A 14,897-nucleotide genomic window follows, 5' to 3' on the forward strand; every position below is an offset into this window, starting at 1 on the left:
AATGATCTTAAAATTATAAACATACAATATATCAAATGAAAGAACAGTTTAATCCTACCTTCATTACTTCTCTTTTTATCACCTCTTAAATATGAGTAGGTTTCTTCAAAAACACCAAATTTCAAGCAAAAAGCTGAGATTTATTGCATTATTGTGAAGGACTTTTGATAGAGATCAGATTCATGGCAATCCTCAAAACATACACGGACATAAAGCTGTTTGCCTAAGGGGTACTTTTAAGTTGCGGATGAGCACCGTCTGGTGGATAATAGCAGTATTACAGATTGCTGGAAATACTCGTCATTGGCAGGGAAGCGTTTTCTCTTAATTGACAAGTTAACTCATCAATGGCGAGGAAAGAGTTAAAGACAGACTCACTGTATGCATATACATGGTTGTTAATGGCATTTGCTTCTGTTTCTGTTCTGTTCAGCATTCGTCATTAGTTCAACATAATTTAAATATATCATGTTTGACAGATCAATTCTTGGTAAAGAACTACACCACCCATGATCCTTCAGAGACATTCCGACCAACAAGAAAAGCAAGACAAACTAAATTTTTGAATCAATTAAATTTAAAAGTTATTAAAATGAGCCTAATGTCTAACGTATTGAAATAAATCCTGATGCTATTTGTTGGAAAAATACAAATGTGTAAAGCCCGGGATACACTGCACGATTATTGACTGTCCCAGACGAAAGATTGCCATCGTGAAACTATCGTCGCGATTTCTGTGATCGTGGCTCTCCATCGGTGGTGCTATGTCGTACAGTGAGAGAGGTTCAAAGACGTCCGTTTTCCCGGTCTTGCGTCCAAAGATAGCCTACAATAGTTTTCTGACGTGTCAGAAATTCGGCATGATCACCGCACAGTGTGTTTGCTGCTACGACCTGCGTGCCGGTATTTGTTTACCACGAGCGCATGCTGGTGACGTTGCGCAACGTGTTTCCTTCCGTGTCATCATCGTAAAGTCTATATGCCTCTCGTACCCGAGTTTAAACGATACATGTCGCACAGTGTGATAGGTAATGATCTTATAAGAGGACAAATATCATGCAGTGTATCCCGGGCTTTAGAGAGAGTCAATTTCTTCTTTTCACTGACTTTAAAGGGGACATTTCACTTTTTAAAGAGTACGTATGTGATGTTTTAAGACAAAATACCATATAGAAAATGTATTATAGCATGTTAAAATTGCCACTTTGTAGGTGTGAGCAAAGATGTGCCGTTTTGGATGTCCTTTAACATGCAAATGAGCTGACCTCTGCACTAAATGGCAGTGCCGTGGTTGGATAGTGCAGATTAAGGAGCGGTAATATCCCCTTCTGACATCACAGGGGGAGCCAAATTTCAATGACCTATTTTTTGACATGCTTGCATAGAATGGTTTACCAAAACTAAGTTAGTGGCTTGATCTTTTTCACATTTTCTAGGTTGATAGAAGCACTGGGGACCCAATTATAGCACTTTAAATGCAAATGAGTTACTGCAATCACCAACAAATAGTGAGCTCTTTTAATTAAAAATAGATTTGATTCCTGTGAATACAGTTTGAAACAATAGTATCTAGGGCTGTCACTTTTGTGAAAAAATCATTTTCGATTTTTAATATATAAGTGTTCATTGAATCGATTGTAAAATCGATTTTCCATGTCTAAAAAAGACGTTTCCATTTAACGCCAAATAACAGACAAATGCAAAGAGAGCGTCTGAAACGCACAAGTCAGCAATATTTCTTATTCATTGTCATTAAGTTTCGTGCAGAATAAAAAACAGCAACAGTAGTTCAACATTCTCTAAAAAAATATGCAGAGTGGACTGCTGCCATAAATGAAAAACATTACTGCAGGTTCAACCGGCTGCTTTTATGATTTAGGCAATTCACAAATAATTTTAAATAATGATTCGATCCATTTCAAACAACTGTTCAAAAATGAAACTTTAAATAGACTTACTTGAAGTTGAGAACATGCTGTGTATTTTTTTATTAAACGTAACCGACACTTAGGCGGCACTAGGCATGCATAATGAAATGCGCAAAAAGACTAGGGCCATTACAAATTATTGGTCAGGAAAACAAGTCGATCAACATTTAAGGGGTCAAGAGCAGAGCGCTTTTCATTCACTATATGTCCATCTGTTGAGAAGACGCACTCCGACCGCACTAATGTCCCAGGGAAACTCGGGTACTTCGTTGCCAGCTGCGTATTTCGTACTGCCAATCTTCCATCTCAAAAGCGGGTCGCTGTCAGCTCGCAAGGGTGGCTCCTTGTCATATCTCATCATCTCCTGTAAGGTCACAATTTCGACGCTGTCTCGTGTTGCACAGGTTTATTGACGTTGTCCTCCATTTTCTTTGCAAAACACTAGATGCAGCGATTGAAAGCGTGAAACTATAGGTGCGTAAAATTGCTGGGTATTTTCTGTCTAGCTTTCGCACACCTACTGCACTTTCGGGATTCTTTATTTTCTTTTTCTGCTTGTTTGTGATTTTTGTTACATCTATATTTTAACTGTTTAATTCTTTTAAAATTAATAGTGTACATATTTGGTTAAAATCGATTGCCTATTTTCGTTTTCGAAACGTTTTTTGGTTGGTCCGATCGATTGTGCAATCGATTTTCGAACGAAAAGTGACAGCCCTAATAGTATCTTTAGCAGCATTAGCGCTACAGTGTGCTAACAAACACATTTAGAAAAGCTTTTGGGTAATATTAACCAGTCAATCAGTGACTGTGGACGGGGCATTTTCAGTGTGATGTCACATTAACAAGATAATAACAACAGCATGTCTAATTAGTTTAATGGGCATTAAAAAAGAAGGAGTGGGTGGATTTTTTTCATTGTACGGTTGTTGTATTGCCAACAAACATTTATGTCTAAACCTTGCAAATATGGATTTTTCATAAAATGTGCCTTATAAAGAGGTTTTACAGAGCTCATGCATCAGATTTACAGATGTGTGTGTGAAGTAACAGCGATGGCTGTAACCGTACGAGAGATGAGGTCAAAACTCTTCTTCTCCTCTGGGTTGTGCTTCACCTGACAGGTAAGAAGATTGAGTTTGGCAGGAGGTCTGTTAGCCTGAGTCACAGAGAAACAGAGGAATAGAGACAACATATTAGTTACCAAAAAAACATAATAAAAATAAGTCTTATATTTTAAGTTAAGTTTTAGAATTAGACTAAAGATTGATGTGCTGTTCATGAAGGTGCCCAAAACCTATCCCTCCTGCTAGTTATTTTGATCTAAAGAGCACTGTGGCAAAGCAAATGTCTCCATAAAAGACCAAAGAATGGCTGATGTTCTGAGAGGCTCGTATTGGGAATATTCTGAAGCGTTCAGCCATTGAAACAGCACTAATGAGAAAAGAGGCTCGTTGGCTTGGAAACAAGACTTGTACCCGGTGTTAATGTGTGTTTTTTTGTGTTCGGGTTGTTTGTATATCAACATCAAGATTAAGGGCCAGATTTACTAACAGCTTGAGCAAGTGCAAACCATCATTTGGCGTTAAATAACGACTGTCGGGATTTACTATAGAAGCGCAGTGGATAATTAACACTCAAAAAAGATGTGGTCTAGTTATTTTTGCATATGCATTTCTAGGAGTTTCCTTTTCGGATGCTAAATTTATGGGAGGAGATTATTTAATGATTCACGCAACGTGATTTACTAATGTTTGCACATGTGATATTACTGGTATTTGACGCATTATTTAACGTGGAAAAAAGCACGTTTTAAATCATTTCGCGCTTCAAATGGCTGAAATTGTTGCTAATGGCAGAGGCATCGCGAGATCAGAGAGCGCGTGGAACTAATTAGAGGATTTTTTTAACATGTATCAGTTTATTTGGAATGCCAGAGGAACATATTATTCAAAAATATTGTTTGCCAAGCCATGTTATATTGATTTTATCACTAGGACAAGTCACACAATACCAGGTGTTTCCAAACATCTTGTAAACCTTCATTTTTTGTCCTCCGGTAATTTTCAGTGGCTTCGTTAGCTGGGATTTCACACCCCGAATTTTCTGCTGCGATGTCCGTGGTGCTGAACTGAAGCACATCAGGCATAATCAGTTCACCCGCACCTCATCAGCTCTGCTTATTTGCGACCCTGAACTAATTTGTGCTGCTCTTAGTAGACTGCGTTGGTCATTATGGAAATCAGCCATTGCGCCTGTGTTATTTAATTTGCACCTTTTTAGTAAATAATCAGCAGATATTACCACTCCCATCAATTTTTTGGAATTGTGCTCGTATATTAATTCGCCCTGTTTAGTTAATCTAGCCCTAAAGATCTAAATGTCATAGGCGAAGTTAGGGTGGGGAAAGGGAGGCACTGCCCCCACAGACCAGAGCCAATTATAATTTTGTCTGAGCTACCAATGAAATAGATATATAAAAAAATCATATTTTATTTGTCTAATTTCAATAATTTAATGAGTAGACTGATTAACTTATGCTTTAAAACTATTTTAGCCTTTTAAAAATCATGAAGATGCACTCTCTCGCTAATCTCAATGTATTGCAGTGCCCTTGTTTGCTGGTAGGTGTCCCCCCAAAGCACAAACGCGAGATGCCGCCTATGCTAAATGTACTAGAAAAAGCATGCTTTTAATGCTGTAAATGGTTTCCATTTCATTTATTTGATTTTAATCACCTCTCTGTCTTTGTAATTACAATGACCTAAATTGTCCAGCGATATAACAAATTATATAAACATGTTGTTGCTCAATTAATATGGTATACAGACTACAAACATAATAGTTATTTGAAAGTGAGGTCAGCAGTTTACATACCGTCCCATGTGAGATTGTCAAATAACCATTCTTCACTGTGCATTTTCTCTTCTGCCAAACTTTCCGTAGCCTGGGGACCGAACAGGAAATGACATCATCATCCATCAGCGAATCAATTCACCCATAGCAGACTTGAGTCAAATAGTCAATACATGATAAATTACATAGTACTGTATGCTTTATTAAACATGAACTAAATAAATAAGCTATTTAAATGCACGTTCTGTTACTCTACATATTTAGTGTTCTGTAGCTCAACTGGTAGAGCATTTTGTTATCACACACATACAGATAAAATGTATTCTTAAAATGCGCTGTCCGTCACTTTGAATAAAACCATGTGTCAAATTAATACCACAATTACCCATCACTCTTTTTGTAAAGATTCCCGCTGCGTTCTGTCCCGTGTTCTTTGTTTCCCTGGGGCTGGTGAAGACTGTAGGTGGCGCTCTGCCTAACCTGCGAGTCCTATGTAAACGAAAACAAAAATGTCTATACTCCGCAGGTAGAAGCAATAGCAAGAAAACGCAGACATCATCACCAGGCAAAAGAAATGGAAAGTCACTCCAGTGAGGAAATGGGAACAGTGGGGTTCAAGTGTCCCCAGAGAGCTGAGCTCATTTTGAAATGCACTGCTTTGGAGCACACGGCTCTGAGCCAGTAATGACAATGCTCCCATTTTAGTACTAATGTTGTTTTTTAGCTGAATGGAAGCCAGAATGGGTTGAACCCCGACAGTGTTCCCTGAAACTCCTGGCTTATATTTAATGCCACGGCACTCTTGGTTGAAGAACAGCCGACAGCGGCAGTCTTATTTAAACTGCATTTGAAACTTTAGCATTAGAACCAATCAATATTATTGGAAAATGACTTTTTTAGGCATAAAAGCAAATGTTTGTGTGTAAGCAGATGGCAGAAAGTGTGTACCAAGATGACACTTACTCTCCTAGACTTCGTTGCCAAAGGATGGTAAGCATTAAAGAAAAGAAAAAGCATGAAACCTATTGCACAATACTGGTACAGTTTACTGGTACAGTTTTTATTAAAACACTAAAGCTCAAGAATCTAGCTAGAATCATAATTTTTACAATCTAAAAAGAAAAATAATGCATTATAATTAAGCAGAAATGTATTAAATGACTACATTTAAAGTAAAACACACCCTCGAGTGCCTTAATAAACTTAAAATAAATGTTACTGCATTTTAATATTGCATCATTCTTCTAAAGTAAACAATGTAGTACAGTATAATCGGATGACAGGACAGTAAGATCTATGAAAACAACTAAAAACCTTGTATTAGGGGCGGTTCACATTTTGCATCTATAAATTTGTGCGGAAAACGCGACCGTCTGTTGGTTTTTGTCACATAACCTGCGGTGCGCTTGCAGCATTCTAGAAAGTTTAAATGTTTTTAACTCGAAGCGGTGCGGACGCGCCTGGACAAAACAAATGCACGCCTATATTTGAAATAACAAACTTGAGCGTGCAAAAGAAATGCGAAATGTGAATCGCCCCTTATCCATGCCAGGCCAGTAGACAGCAATGTTACTTCGTAAACCTAGACAAAAGTACAAAAAAGACGCATCGAGCAACTTTGTATAGACGGATAATGCGGTAGGCTTGTGGCGGAGTGCACGATTTCTGAAAAACGGGCCGACTAACAAAACACACTTGTAGCCAATCAGCTGTAAGGGGCGTGTCTACTAAACGACATTGTTGCCTGGGTTGCGTATGTGTGGGGCGGGTCTATCAAAAGAAGGTCCAGATTCTATTGGGGTAGGGGGGTGTTCGTTTAGGTGATTTCAAATGTCAACATTGGCTTTCAGAGATCATGGACCCTGCCTTTAATGTTAAAAACTTTGCTAGCACAAACCCAGTCCTGACTTATGGTTGTCAAGTACTTGCGCATGCCTGTAGATTGAACACATAATACGCATGCGCATGACATCACCATTTTTAAACATTTGCATTTGTCATTTACACTGAAATGGTAATGCTGTTGTTTTCAAAAACTTGGCATTTTTAGGATCTGAAAGCGTGGTTGGCGTGTAAATGAACAAACAAAACGCATAAAATTTGATGTGTAAACTACCCCTAAACCATTTGCTACCAAGTTTAGTAAACTACTAAATGATGCAGTGGTTTGTGGATAGTGTTGTATTGGGTTCGAGAAAGGACCAACCTCCTTCTGCTCCACCTGCAGAGCTGTCTTCAGAACGTCCCGTAACTGGGTTAACTGTTTGCGCTCTTCATCCTGCACCTGTTTGATCTGAGTAAGATGACGCAAACAGTAGAAATAAATATTATCAGCTATCATTGCTATAATATACACATTCATTTTTTCTAATTGTTAACACAATAATGTATACTATCTAACAACTTTATTTTCTACGGAGCCTCTAAGTGGACATGGAGCAAAAATTAAATAAAGTTTACTTTTGCGCGCTCACGTGAAACTTCCGCGCGCTCACGTGAAACTTCCGCGCGCTCAGGTGAAACTTCCGCGCGCTCAGGTGAAACTTCCGCGCGCTCACGTGAAACTTCGGCGCGCTCACGTGAAACTTTTCACGTGCACTGCCGATAGTTTCACGTGCGCGCACAAAATTTTCAAGTGAGCGCGCGGAAGTTTCACGTGAGCGCGCGGAAGTTTCACGTGAGCGCGCAAAAGTAAACTTTATTTAATTTTTGCTCCATGTCCACTTAAACTTAAAAAAAATTCTCCACATAAAGGTTTCGCGTGAGCACATGAAACTAAACTTTAGTTTTTTTTACTCAAATGTCACCTTAGAGGCTCGTTAATTTTCAGACATAAACAAGCATTTTCTATAGCTTTTAAACAATATGCATTGAAAAAAAGCACTATACTAATAAATCTGAATTGAGCTGAAAAAAATGCTTTTGTAGAGATAGACACAGGATTTAAGGGCATTTGTGTGAACCTGTGTAGTAGAGGTCTTCTTTGGTCCAAAGAAATGTACCTGACCCAAATCACTTTTTACTCGAAGCCATATTTTTTAAATCGATAAAAACCCGACCCAAGACAAATATGAGAAAATAAGACCCGAGTCCGACCCAGAGACAATTTTTTTACCCGACTGGACCCAAATGTAAAGGCACCGACATGTTTGCAGTCTGCACCCCTACACGCACCAGTCAGACATTGGGGTGGTTCCCGGACAGGGATTATCTTAAGACAGGACTAGGCCTTAGTTTAATTAGGAAATATAACTAGTTTTAACAAACATGCCTTACTAAAAACATTACAGGCATTGAGGCAAAACAAAGGGCACTGATGTATTTTAAGATATGTCAGTGTGTAATGGTTTTGTTATGTGTTCTGGTTGTATTCTGTGTATTTTTGTATTTTGGACTTTTATTTTGACATCCTGCTCTGTTCAGACTTTTATTTTGAAATCATCATGCCATGTCTCGCTTCACACTTCCTGTTTGTTTCTGTATTTAAGTCACTTCCTGTTCACCTGTCCTCTGCTGATTATTACATCGCCCCAACCTGTCTGTATATCTGCCTGTTATCTGTTTATTCTGTTTACCTGTATCTGCCTGTATTTTTGACCTGTGCCTGTTCCTGGATTTTGTGATTGTTATTCTGCCTGCCCTGAACCTTAGCCTGTTTTTGGATTTTGATTTGGATTTACCTTTGGATTTGTTTGCTGGCCCTTATTGGGATTTTACAATAAACACCTTTTGCACATGGATTCACGTTTTCATCGCTTTCATTAAAGCAACCCGTTACAGAATAATCAGCCATAACCCGGAATCCAGCGAAGGTCTGTAACTTCCCACCAGCAACATGAAACCTGTTTTTGCCCTGTTAGAACTCCGCCAGAACCACCGCCCCATTGAGGAATATGTGAGTGATTTCTTGGACTTGAGTTATAAGGTACATTATGATGACATTACTCTGAAAAACCTGTTTTATAATGCCCTGGATGATAATCTGCGTTTTAATATGCCACGCGATATGGATGTCTGGTCTCTAGAGCAATATATTGACTTTGCGTTGCTGTTGTGTGGTTCCCCCTTCACTGTGGGTGTTGCGGATACACCTTCAGAGAATATACACAACACACCAAGCCATTTCATGCCTGTTCTGCCCAAACCTGTATATGTCATGCCGGATTTGTCCATGCCTGTTCCCAAAATGGCCGCCACCATGCTTGATCCCAAAATGGCTGCCATCCTGCCTGTCCCTAAAATGGCCGCCACCCTGCCTGTTCCCAAAATGGCCGCCATCCTGCCTGTTTCTGCACCTGCACCTGTTTATGAGAGAGCTACAACCATTCCGGCACCTGAGCTTCAGAGAGCTATCATCACCACCACACCTGCACTCATGAGGGCTATTATTCACCCAGCACCTAACATCAAAATGGCCGCCCTGCCTGAACCGACGACCCCAGAGGTATGTCTTTTTGACTCAGTAATCCCTGAATTTGCCATAGCCCTGTGGTGCGTTTGGTCTGCCTTCTGCTCTGCTGTTCCCTATGTTCCTCAAGACCCTGAACCCGAACCCCTGGACTCGTCTGATCTGCCCGACTCGTCTGATCTGCCCGACTCGTCTGATCTGCCCGACTCGTCTGATCTGCCCGACTCGTCTGATCTGCCCGACTCGTCTGATCTGCCCGACTCGTCTGATCTGCCCGACTCGTCTGATCTGCCCGACTCGTCTGATCTGCCCGACTCGTCTGATCTGCCCGACTCGTCTGATCTGCCCGACTCGTCTGATCTGCCCGACTCGTCTGATCTGCCCGACTCGTCTGATCTGCCCGACTCGTCTGATCTGCCCGACTCGTCTGATCTGCCCGACTCGTCTGATCTGCCCGACTCGTCTGATCTGCCCGACTCGTCTGATCTGCCCGTCTCGTCTGATCTGCCCGTCTCGTCTGATCTGCCCGACTCGTCTGATCTGCCCGACTCGTCTGTCCTGCCCGACTCGTCTGTCCTGCCCGACTCGTCTGTCCTGCCCGACTCGTCTGTCCTGCCCGACTCGTCTGTCCTGCCCGACTCATCTGATTCGTCTGTCCTGCCTGATTCGTCTGTCCTGCCTGATTCGTCTGTCCTGCCTGATTCGTCTGTCCTGCCTGATTCGTCTGTCCTGCCTGATTCGTCTGTCCCGTCTGGTTTGTCTGGCTTACCTGGCTCACCTGTCCCGTCTGATTCACCTGGCTCAACTGACTCATCTGATTCGTCTGGTCCACCATCTGGAATATCGCCACCCTGGGCTGTGGAAGCTTTCCCAAGTTTTTTTTGGGGGGGGGTAGTACCCGGACACAGGAAGGAGGCAGAGGACACCGAGGCGGAGACCGAAGTGGACTCTGATCCTTCCTCTCCTTGTGTTACAGGCCTATCCTTATCTCATGACCAAGCTTCATGTTTGCCCCATGACCCAGGTCCAAGCCTGCCCCATGACTCAGGTCCAAGCCTGCCCCATGACCCAGGTCCAAGCCTGCCCCATGACCCAGGTCCAAGCCTGCCCCATGACCCAGGTCCAAGCCTGCCCCATGACCCAGGTCCAAGCCTGCCCCATGACCCAGGCCCGCATCTGCTCCATGACCCAGGCCCGCATCTGCCCCATGACCCAGGCCCGCATCTGCCCCATGACCCAGGCCCGCATCTGCCCCATGACCCTGGATCATCCTGGCCACATGACCCAGGACCTCCCCTGAACTGCCCTGCCTTTGCCAAGAGGTCCTGGCCCGCCCACCCGCCCTCTATTGGACTGTATGTTTTGTTTGTTGGGCTCCAGGAGTCGCCCTTTAGAGGGGGGGTTCTGTAATGGTTTTGTTATGTGTTCTGGTTGTATTCTGTGTATTTTTGTATTTTGGACTTTTATTTTGACATCCTGCTCTGTTCAGACTTTTATTTTGAAATCATCATGCCATGTCTCGCTTCACACTTCCTGTTTGTTTCTGTATTTAAGTCACTTCCTGTTCACCTGTCCTCTGCTGATTATTACATCGCCCCAACCTGTCTGTATATCTGCCTGTTATCTGTTTATTCTGTTTACCTGTATCTGCCTGTATTTTTGACCTGTGCCTGTTCCTGGATTTTGTGATTGTTATTCTGCCTGCCCTGAACCTTAGCCTGTTTTTGGATTTTGATTTGGATTTACCTTTGGATTTGTTTGCTGGCCCTTATTGGGATTTTACAATAAACACCTTTTGCACATGGATTCACGTTTTCATCGCTTTCATTAAAGCAACCCGTTACACAGTGCAAGTTGTTTTCAGTTTGGACAGCTCTTACATCTATTTTAGTCTAGGACTAGTCTAATCCCTGTCTGGGAAAAAGCCCCGTAAATTTAAAACTACCCGAGATCTGATGCCGCTAATAGTATACCCGCCAAATGTCAGAGGCACACATTAAGCTTTTAGACCGGAACTCGCTCAGGTTTTCAGATATAAGTGGACCCGTGAAGACCTATACTGTGTAGGGTTACTGCCAGTGGCCCATTCATAAAGATTCATCTTCATTTAATACTAATCACTTACAAAAAAAAGTATTTTTTACTTTTAATAAAATTTTGTTTTTGGTTTTTAAGGTATTAAATACTTAATTAGTATGGCTTTTCATAATGCCTGATACAAACTCTCTAATATTAGAGCTTAGATGAGTCTCACCGAATGCAAGTCTGTAGCGAGTTTTTCTATTGAGGGTTTTAGGTTGTCCACTGCTTTTAGACCATCCTGAAAGAAACTACATCAAAAGACATTATGTCAGATATCATCCTATAAAAACATATCACCTTTAATCACCTTTATGGCTTTGTCTCACAACTTACTGAGCTGCCAACCCATACCGTACTTTTGAGCAACAAAGGTCGGTGCACATTTGGAGAATTCCTTCAAACATATAAAATGTGCCTATGATGCTCTTATAAACCGTCTAGGTTGTCAGCTCACTACATTGTGACAGACCTATTATTTTATGACGGATATGACCAGACTCACTTGCACTGTGCATGAAAGTATTTGATGAGATTCTGCAGCAGGTCGACCCCCTTCTTGATCTTTATTTCGTTGACTTTGAGAAGGTACTGTAAGAAAACAATAGGAGACACTGAATCACACACGGTGCACAGGAAGCTCCTGTGGAATTATAGCAACATAACAGGAATCTCCATCAAAGAGAGATCCTCCTCTGACCTCACACATCTGAAGCTGGAAAAACCGCCGCTCTTTCTCCATCTCCTCGGCTATCTCGGCTCCGCTGATCTCCGTCCGGATCATTCCATGCTGTCGGGCGTGCTCTTTCTTCTCCTTCTCTATTTTAGAACTGCATGAAACACACACAGACAACCTTAAAATTGAGGCGCAAACACACAAACGGGAAACACAAACTCTTCCACTCATGCAACAGGGCATTCTTTTCCATATGCTCCAGCTGCATATTGTACCCCACATTACGGAAGCAGCACTTCCTCTGTGGGGAAGGAGAGATCGAAAGCGTCGGCCCTGTTCTTCAAAGAACGTGGACTTCAGAGAAAGCCTCATGCATTTAGCTCAGGCCTTCCAGATAGGACTTTTAACCCCAGCAGGCCATGAAGCAGGCTAACAGTCTGTTTCTGGAACTTTGGCTTTCATGATCTGACACCTTGCGGGAGATTTGTTACCAGGAGATGGCTAAAAACAAGATGCCATTCCGAAACAAAATATTTTTAGAGATATAGAAAGGTAAAGTCAAATGACAGACTGTGGTAAAAAGCATCGAGTGCTGAATAAAGTGCTGTGTTAGCATGGGGAGCTGCCGTGAAGTTTCATTTTTGAGTTTTGCGCAAAATCTAAAACAAATTTAAAAAAAATTAAGTTTAAGTCTCAAAATAGATCATAATCAGTTAAATAATTTTTAAATATATTGTATTCTTACAAGAAAAAAATTCATCTCAAACGCATTGATAAGTCAGATTACCGCCACAATATGTAAAATTTTCACCACTAGAGGTCGCTATTTCGATTTCAATAACAAATATAGCTGCAAGCAGCGATGGCGGGCCCTCGCACGTTATTTTACCGCTATACGATGCCTCTGAGAAAACGATGCACGGTGAGCAAGTGCATCAAGTGGGTAAATATCAGTGGGCTATTTCATGTTGTTATTGACCCATTTGGGGACTGTAGGTAAAAGAAACCCCACATTTTAGACAAACGGGGGCGCTGGTGAGCCACTTAAGAGACACGCCTATGTCTGACCTTTTTGTGCACACTTAACAGCCGACAACTCTGATGTGTGTGCCAAGTTTTAGGTTAATCTAAGCACGCCAAGAGCCTTAAACATGCCTGAAATTGAAGTAAAATTTTATGCGTTGCCATGGAAACAGCGTTGGAGATATCAAAAATCCCTTCGCAATTTATCATCTACTATGCCTCGGCATCATGTTGACCACTTTTGGTGTCAATCGCATGAAAATCCTAGAAGGAGTATTTAAAAGAACATTGGATGGAACTGTCAAAAAAATCCACCTTTGTGACTGACACACTTACTGGCGCCTGGTGGTGGCGCTATACCCAAGACTCACAATAGGCACATCGATGCGTTCGGAATCTTCAGACGAACAAACGTCCTGCGTATCATTACAATAAGACATTTTTTGCCTTTGATATTAGACACTTCCTGTTTCTCTGATTTCGCCATGACTTTGTCGCTTCGCCATGGCAGAACCGTTCGAGATATCAAAAATCCCTTCGCAATTTAGCAAGTACAATGTCTCGACATCATGTTCACCGCGTTTGGTGTCAATCGCGTAAATCCCCTAGGAGGAGTATTTAAAAGTTCATCGCATGCGTTTTTGAAACAATCAAAAATGGCCGACTTCCTGTTGGGCGGAGCTAATAGGTTTAAGGGCGAAAGTTGTTCGGGTCGATGAGTTCTATATGTGTACCAACTCTCGTACATGTGCGTACATTTTTGCCCGATCTGTGCCCCAATGTTTGTTTTTGAATTACAGGGGGCGCTACAGAGCTCCCTTGCCACGCCCGTGGTCCGGCCTTTGCCCGGACCTGATGGCCGACGACTCTGATGTCTGTGCAAAATTTCAAGAGTTTTTGAGTATGTTAAGGCCCCCAAATTGCCCCGAAACGTAAAAAAAAAATAAAAAAAAAAAAAATAATAATAATAATAAAAATAATAATCCGAGCAAAAACAATAGGGCTTCGCACCTTTCGGTGCAGGCCATTCTGGCCTGCTCCTCGGTGCTCGGGCCCTAATTACAAAGGAAAACCTAATGACATTATGAAGAAGAGTGGAACGATTGGAGATGTTGGGTGCATCCCAATTCAAGGTCTGGATCCTTTAAAGGCCGCAGACTTTGAAGGCAAAACTCGGTAGCCTCTAAAGTCCACGAAGCCAACAGAAATGAGACGGTGTAGTCTACGGGGGGAGTTGCGTCACTCGCTGCTCCCACCCACTACGCTTGTCAGGGGGACACAGCAGCCGAGACTTATCAGACTTTTAAAAATAAATATGGAGCCAGCCAGTTTTTTTTATTTTATTTTAGATAATATGACACATTAATGCAGATTAAACTACCCAACAGTATGTAAAATTTACCAACCTTATAAATATACAAAAGTAAAACGCAACACGCACAATACACTTACCTAAAGGATTATTAGGAACACCATACTAATACTGTGTTTGACTCCCTTTCGCCTTCAGAACTGCCTTGGCATTGATTCAATAAGGTGCTGAAAGCATTCTTTAGAAATGTTGGCCTATATTTATAGGATAGCATCTTGCTTTTAATGGAGATTTGTGGGATGCACACCCAGGGCACGAAGCTCCCGTTCCACCACATCCCAAAGATGCTCTATTGGGTTGAGATCTGGTGACTGTGGGGGCCATTTTACTACAGTGAGCTCATTGTCATGTTCAAGAAACCAATTTGAAATGATTTGAACTTTGTGACATGATGCATTATCCTGCTGGAAGTAGCCATCAGAGGATAGGTACATGGTGGTCATAAAGGGATGGACATGGTCAGAAACAATGCTCAGGTAGGCCGTGGCATTTAAACGATGCCCAATTGGCACTAAGGGGCCTAAAGTGTGCCAAGAAAACATCCCCCACACCATT

At 41.8% G+C, this 14,897-nt stretch overlaps 1 protein-coding gene across 2 annotated transcripts in view; it reads right to left on the reverse strand.

Moving 5' to 3' along the window:
• Positions 1-14,897, reverse strand: part of LOC129417324 (arf-GAP with SH3 domain, ANK repeat and PH domain-containing protein 2) — a 106,339-nt gene that overhangs the window by 23,848 nt on the left and 67,594 nt on the right. For both annotated transcript variants that reach the window (XM_073869631.1, XM_073869630.1), the window contains 7 exons: positions 11,972-12,101; positions 11,777-11,862; positions 11,447-11,522; positions 6,991-7,077; positions 5,170-5,273; positions 4,806-4,875; positions 3,000-3,087 (listed from right to left, as the gene is read on the reverse strand). In XM_073869631.1, the coding sequence (XP_073725732.1) occupies positions 3,000-3,087; positions 4,806-4,875; positions 5,170-5,273; positions 6,991-7,077; positions 11,447-11,522; positions 11,777-11,862; positions 11,972-12,101 (641 nt within the window). The remainder of the gene's footprint in view (positions 1-2,999; positions 3,088-4,805; positions 4,876-5,169; positions 5,274-6,990; positions 7,078-11,446; positions 11,523-11,776; positions 11,863-11,971; positions 12,102-14,897) is intronic.

Source organism: Misgurnus anguillicaudatus, chromosome 7 (genome assembly GCF_027580225.2).
Source record: "Misgurnus anguillicaudatus chromosome 7, ASM2758022v2, whole genome shotgun sequence".
In the NCBI taxonomy this organism is placed as follows: Eukaryota; Metazoa; Chordata; class Actinopteri; order Cypriniformes; family Cobitidae; genus Misgurnus; species Misgurnus anguillicaudatus.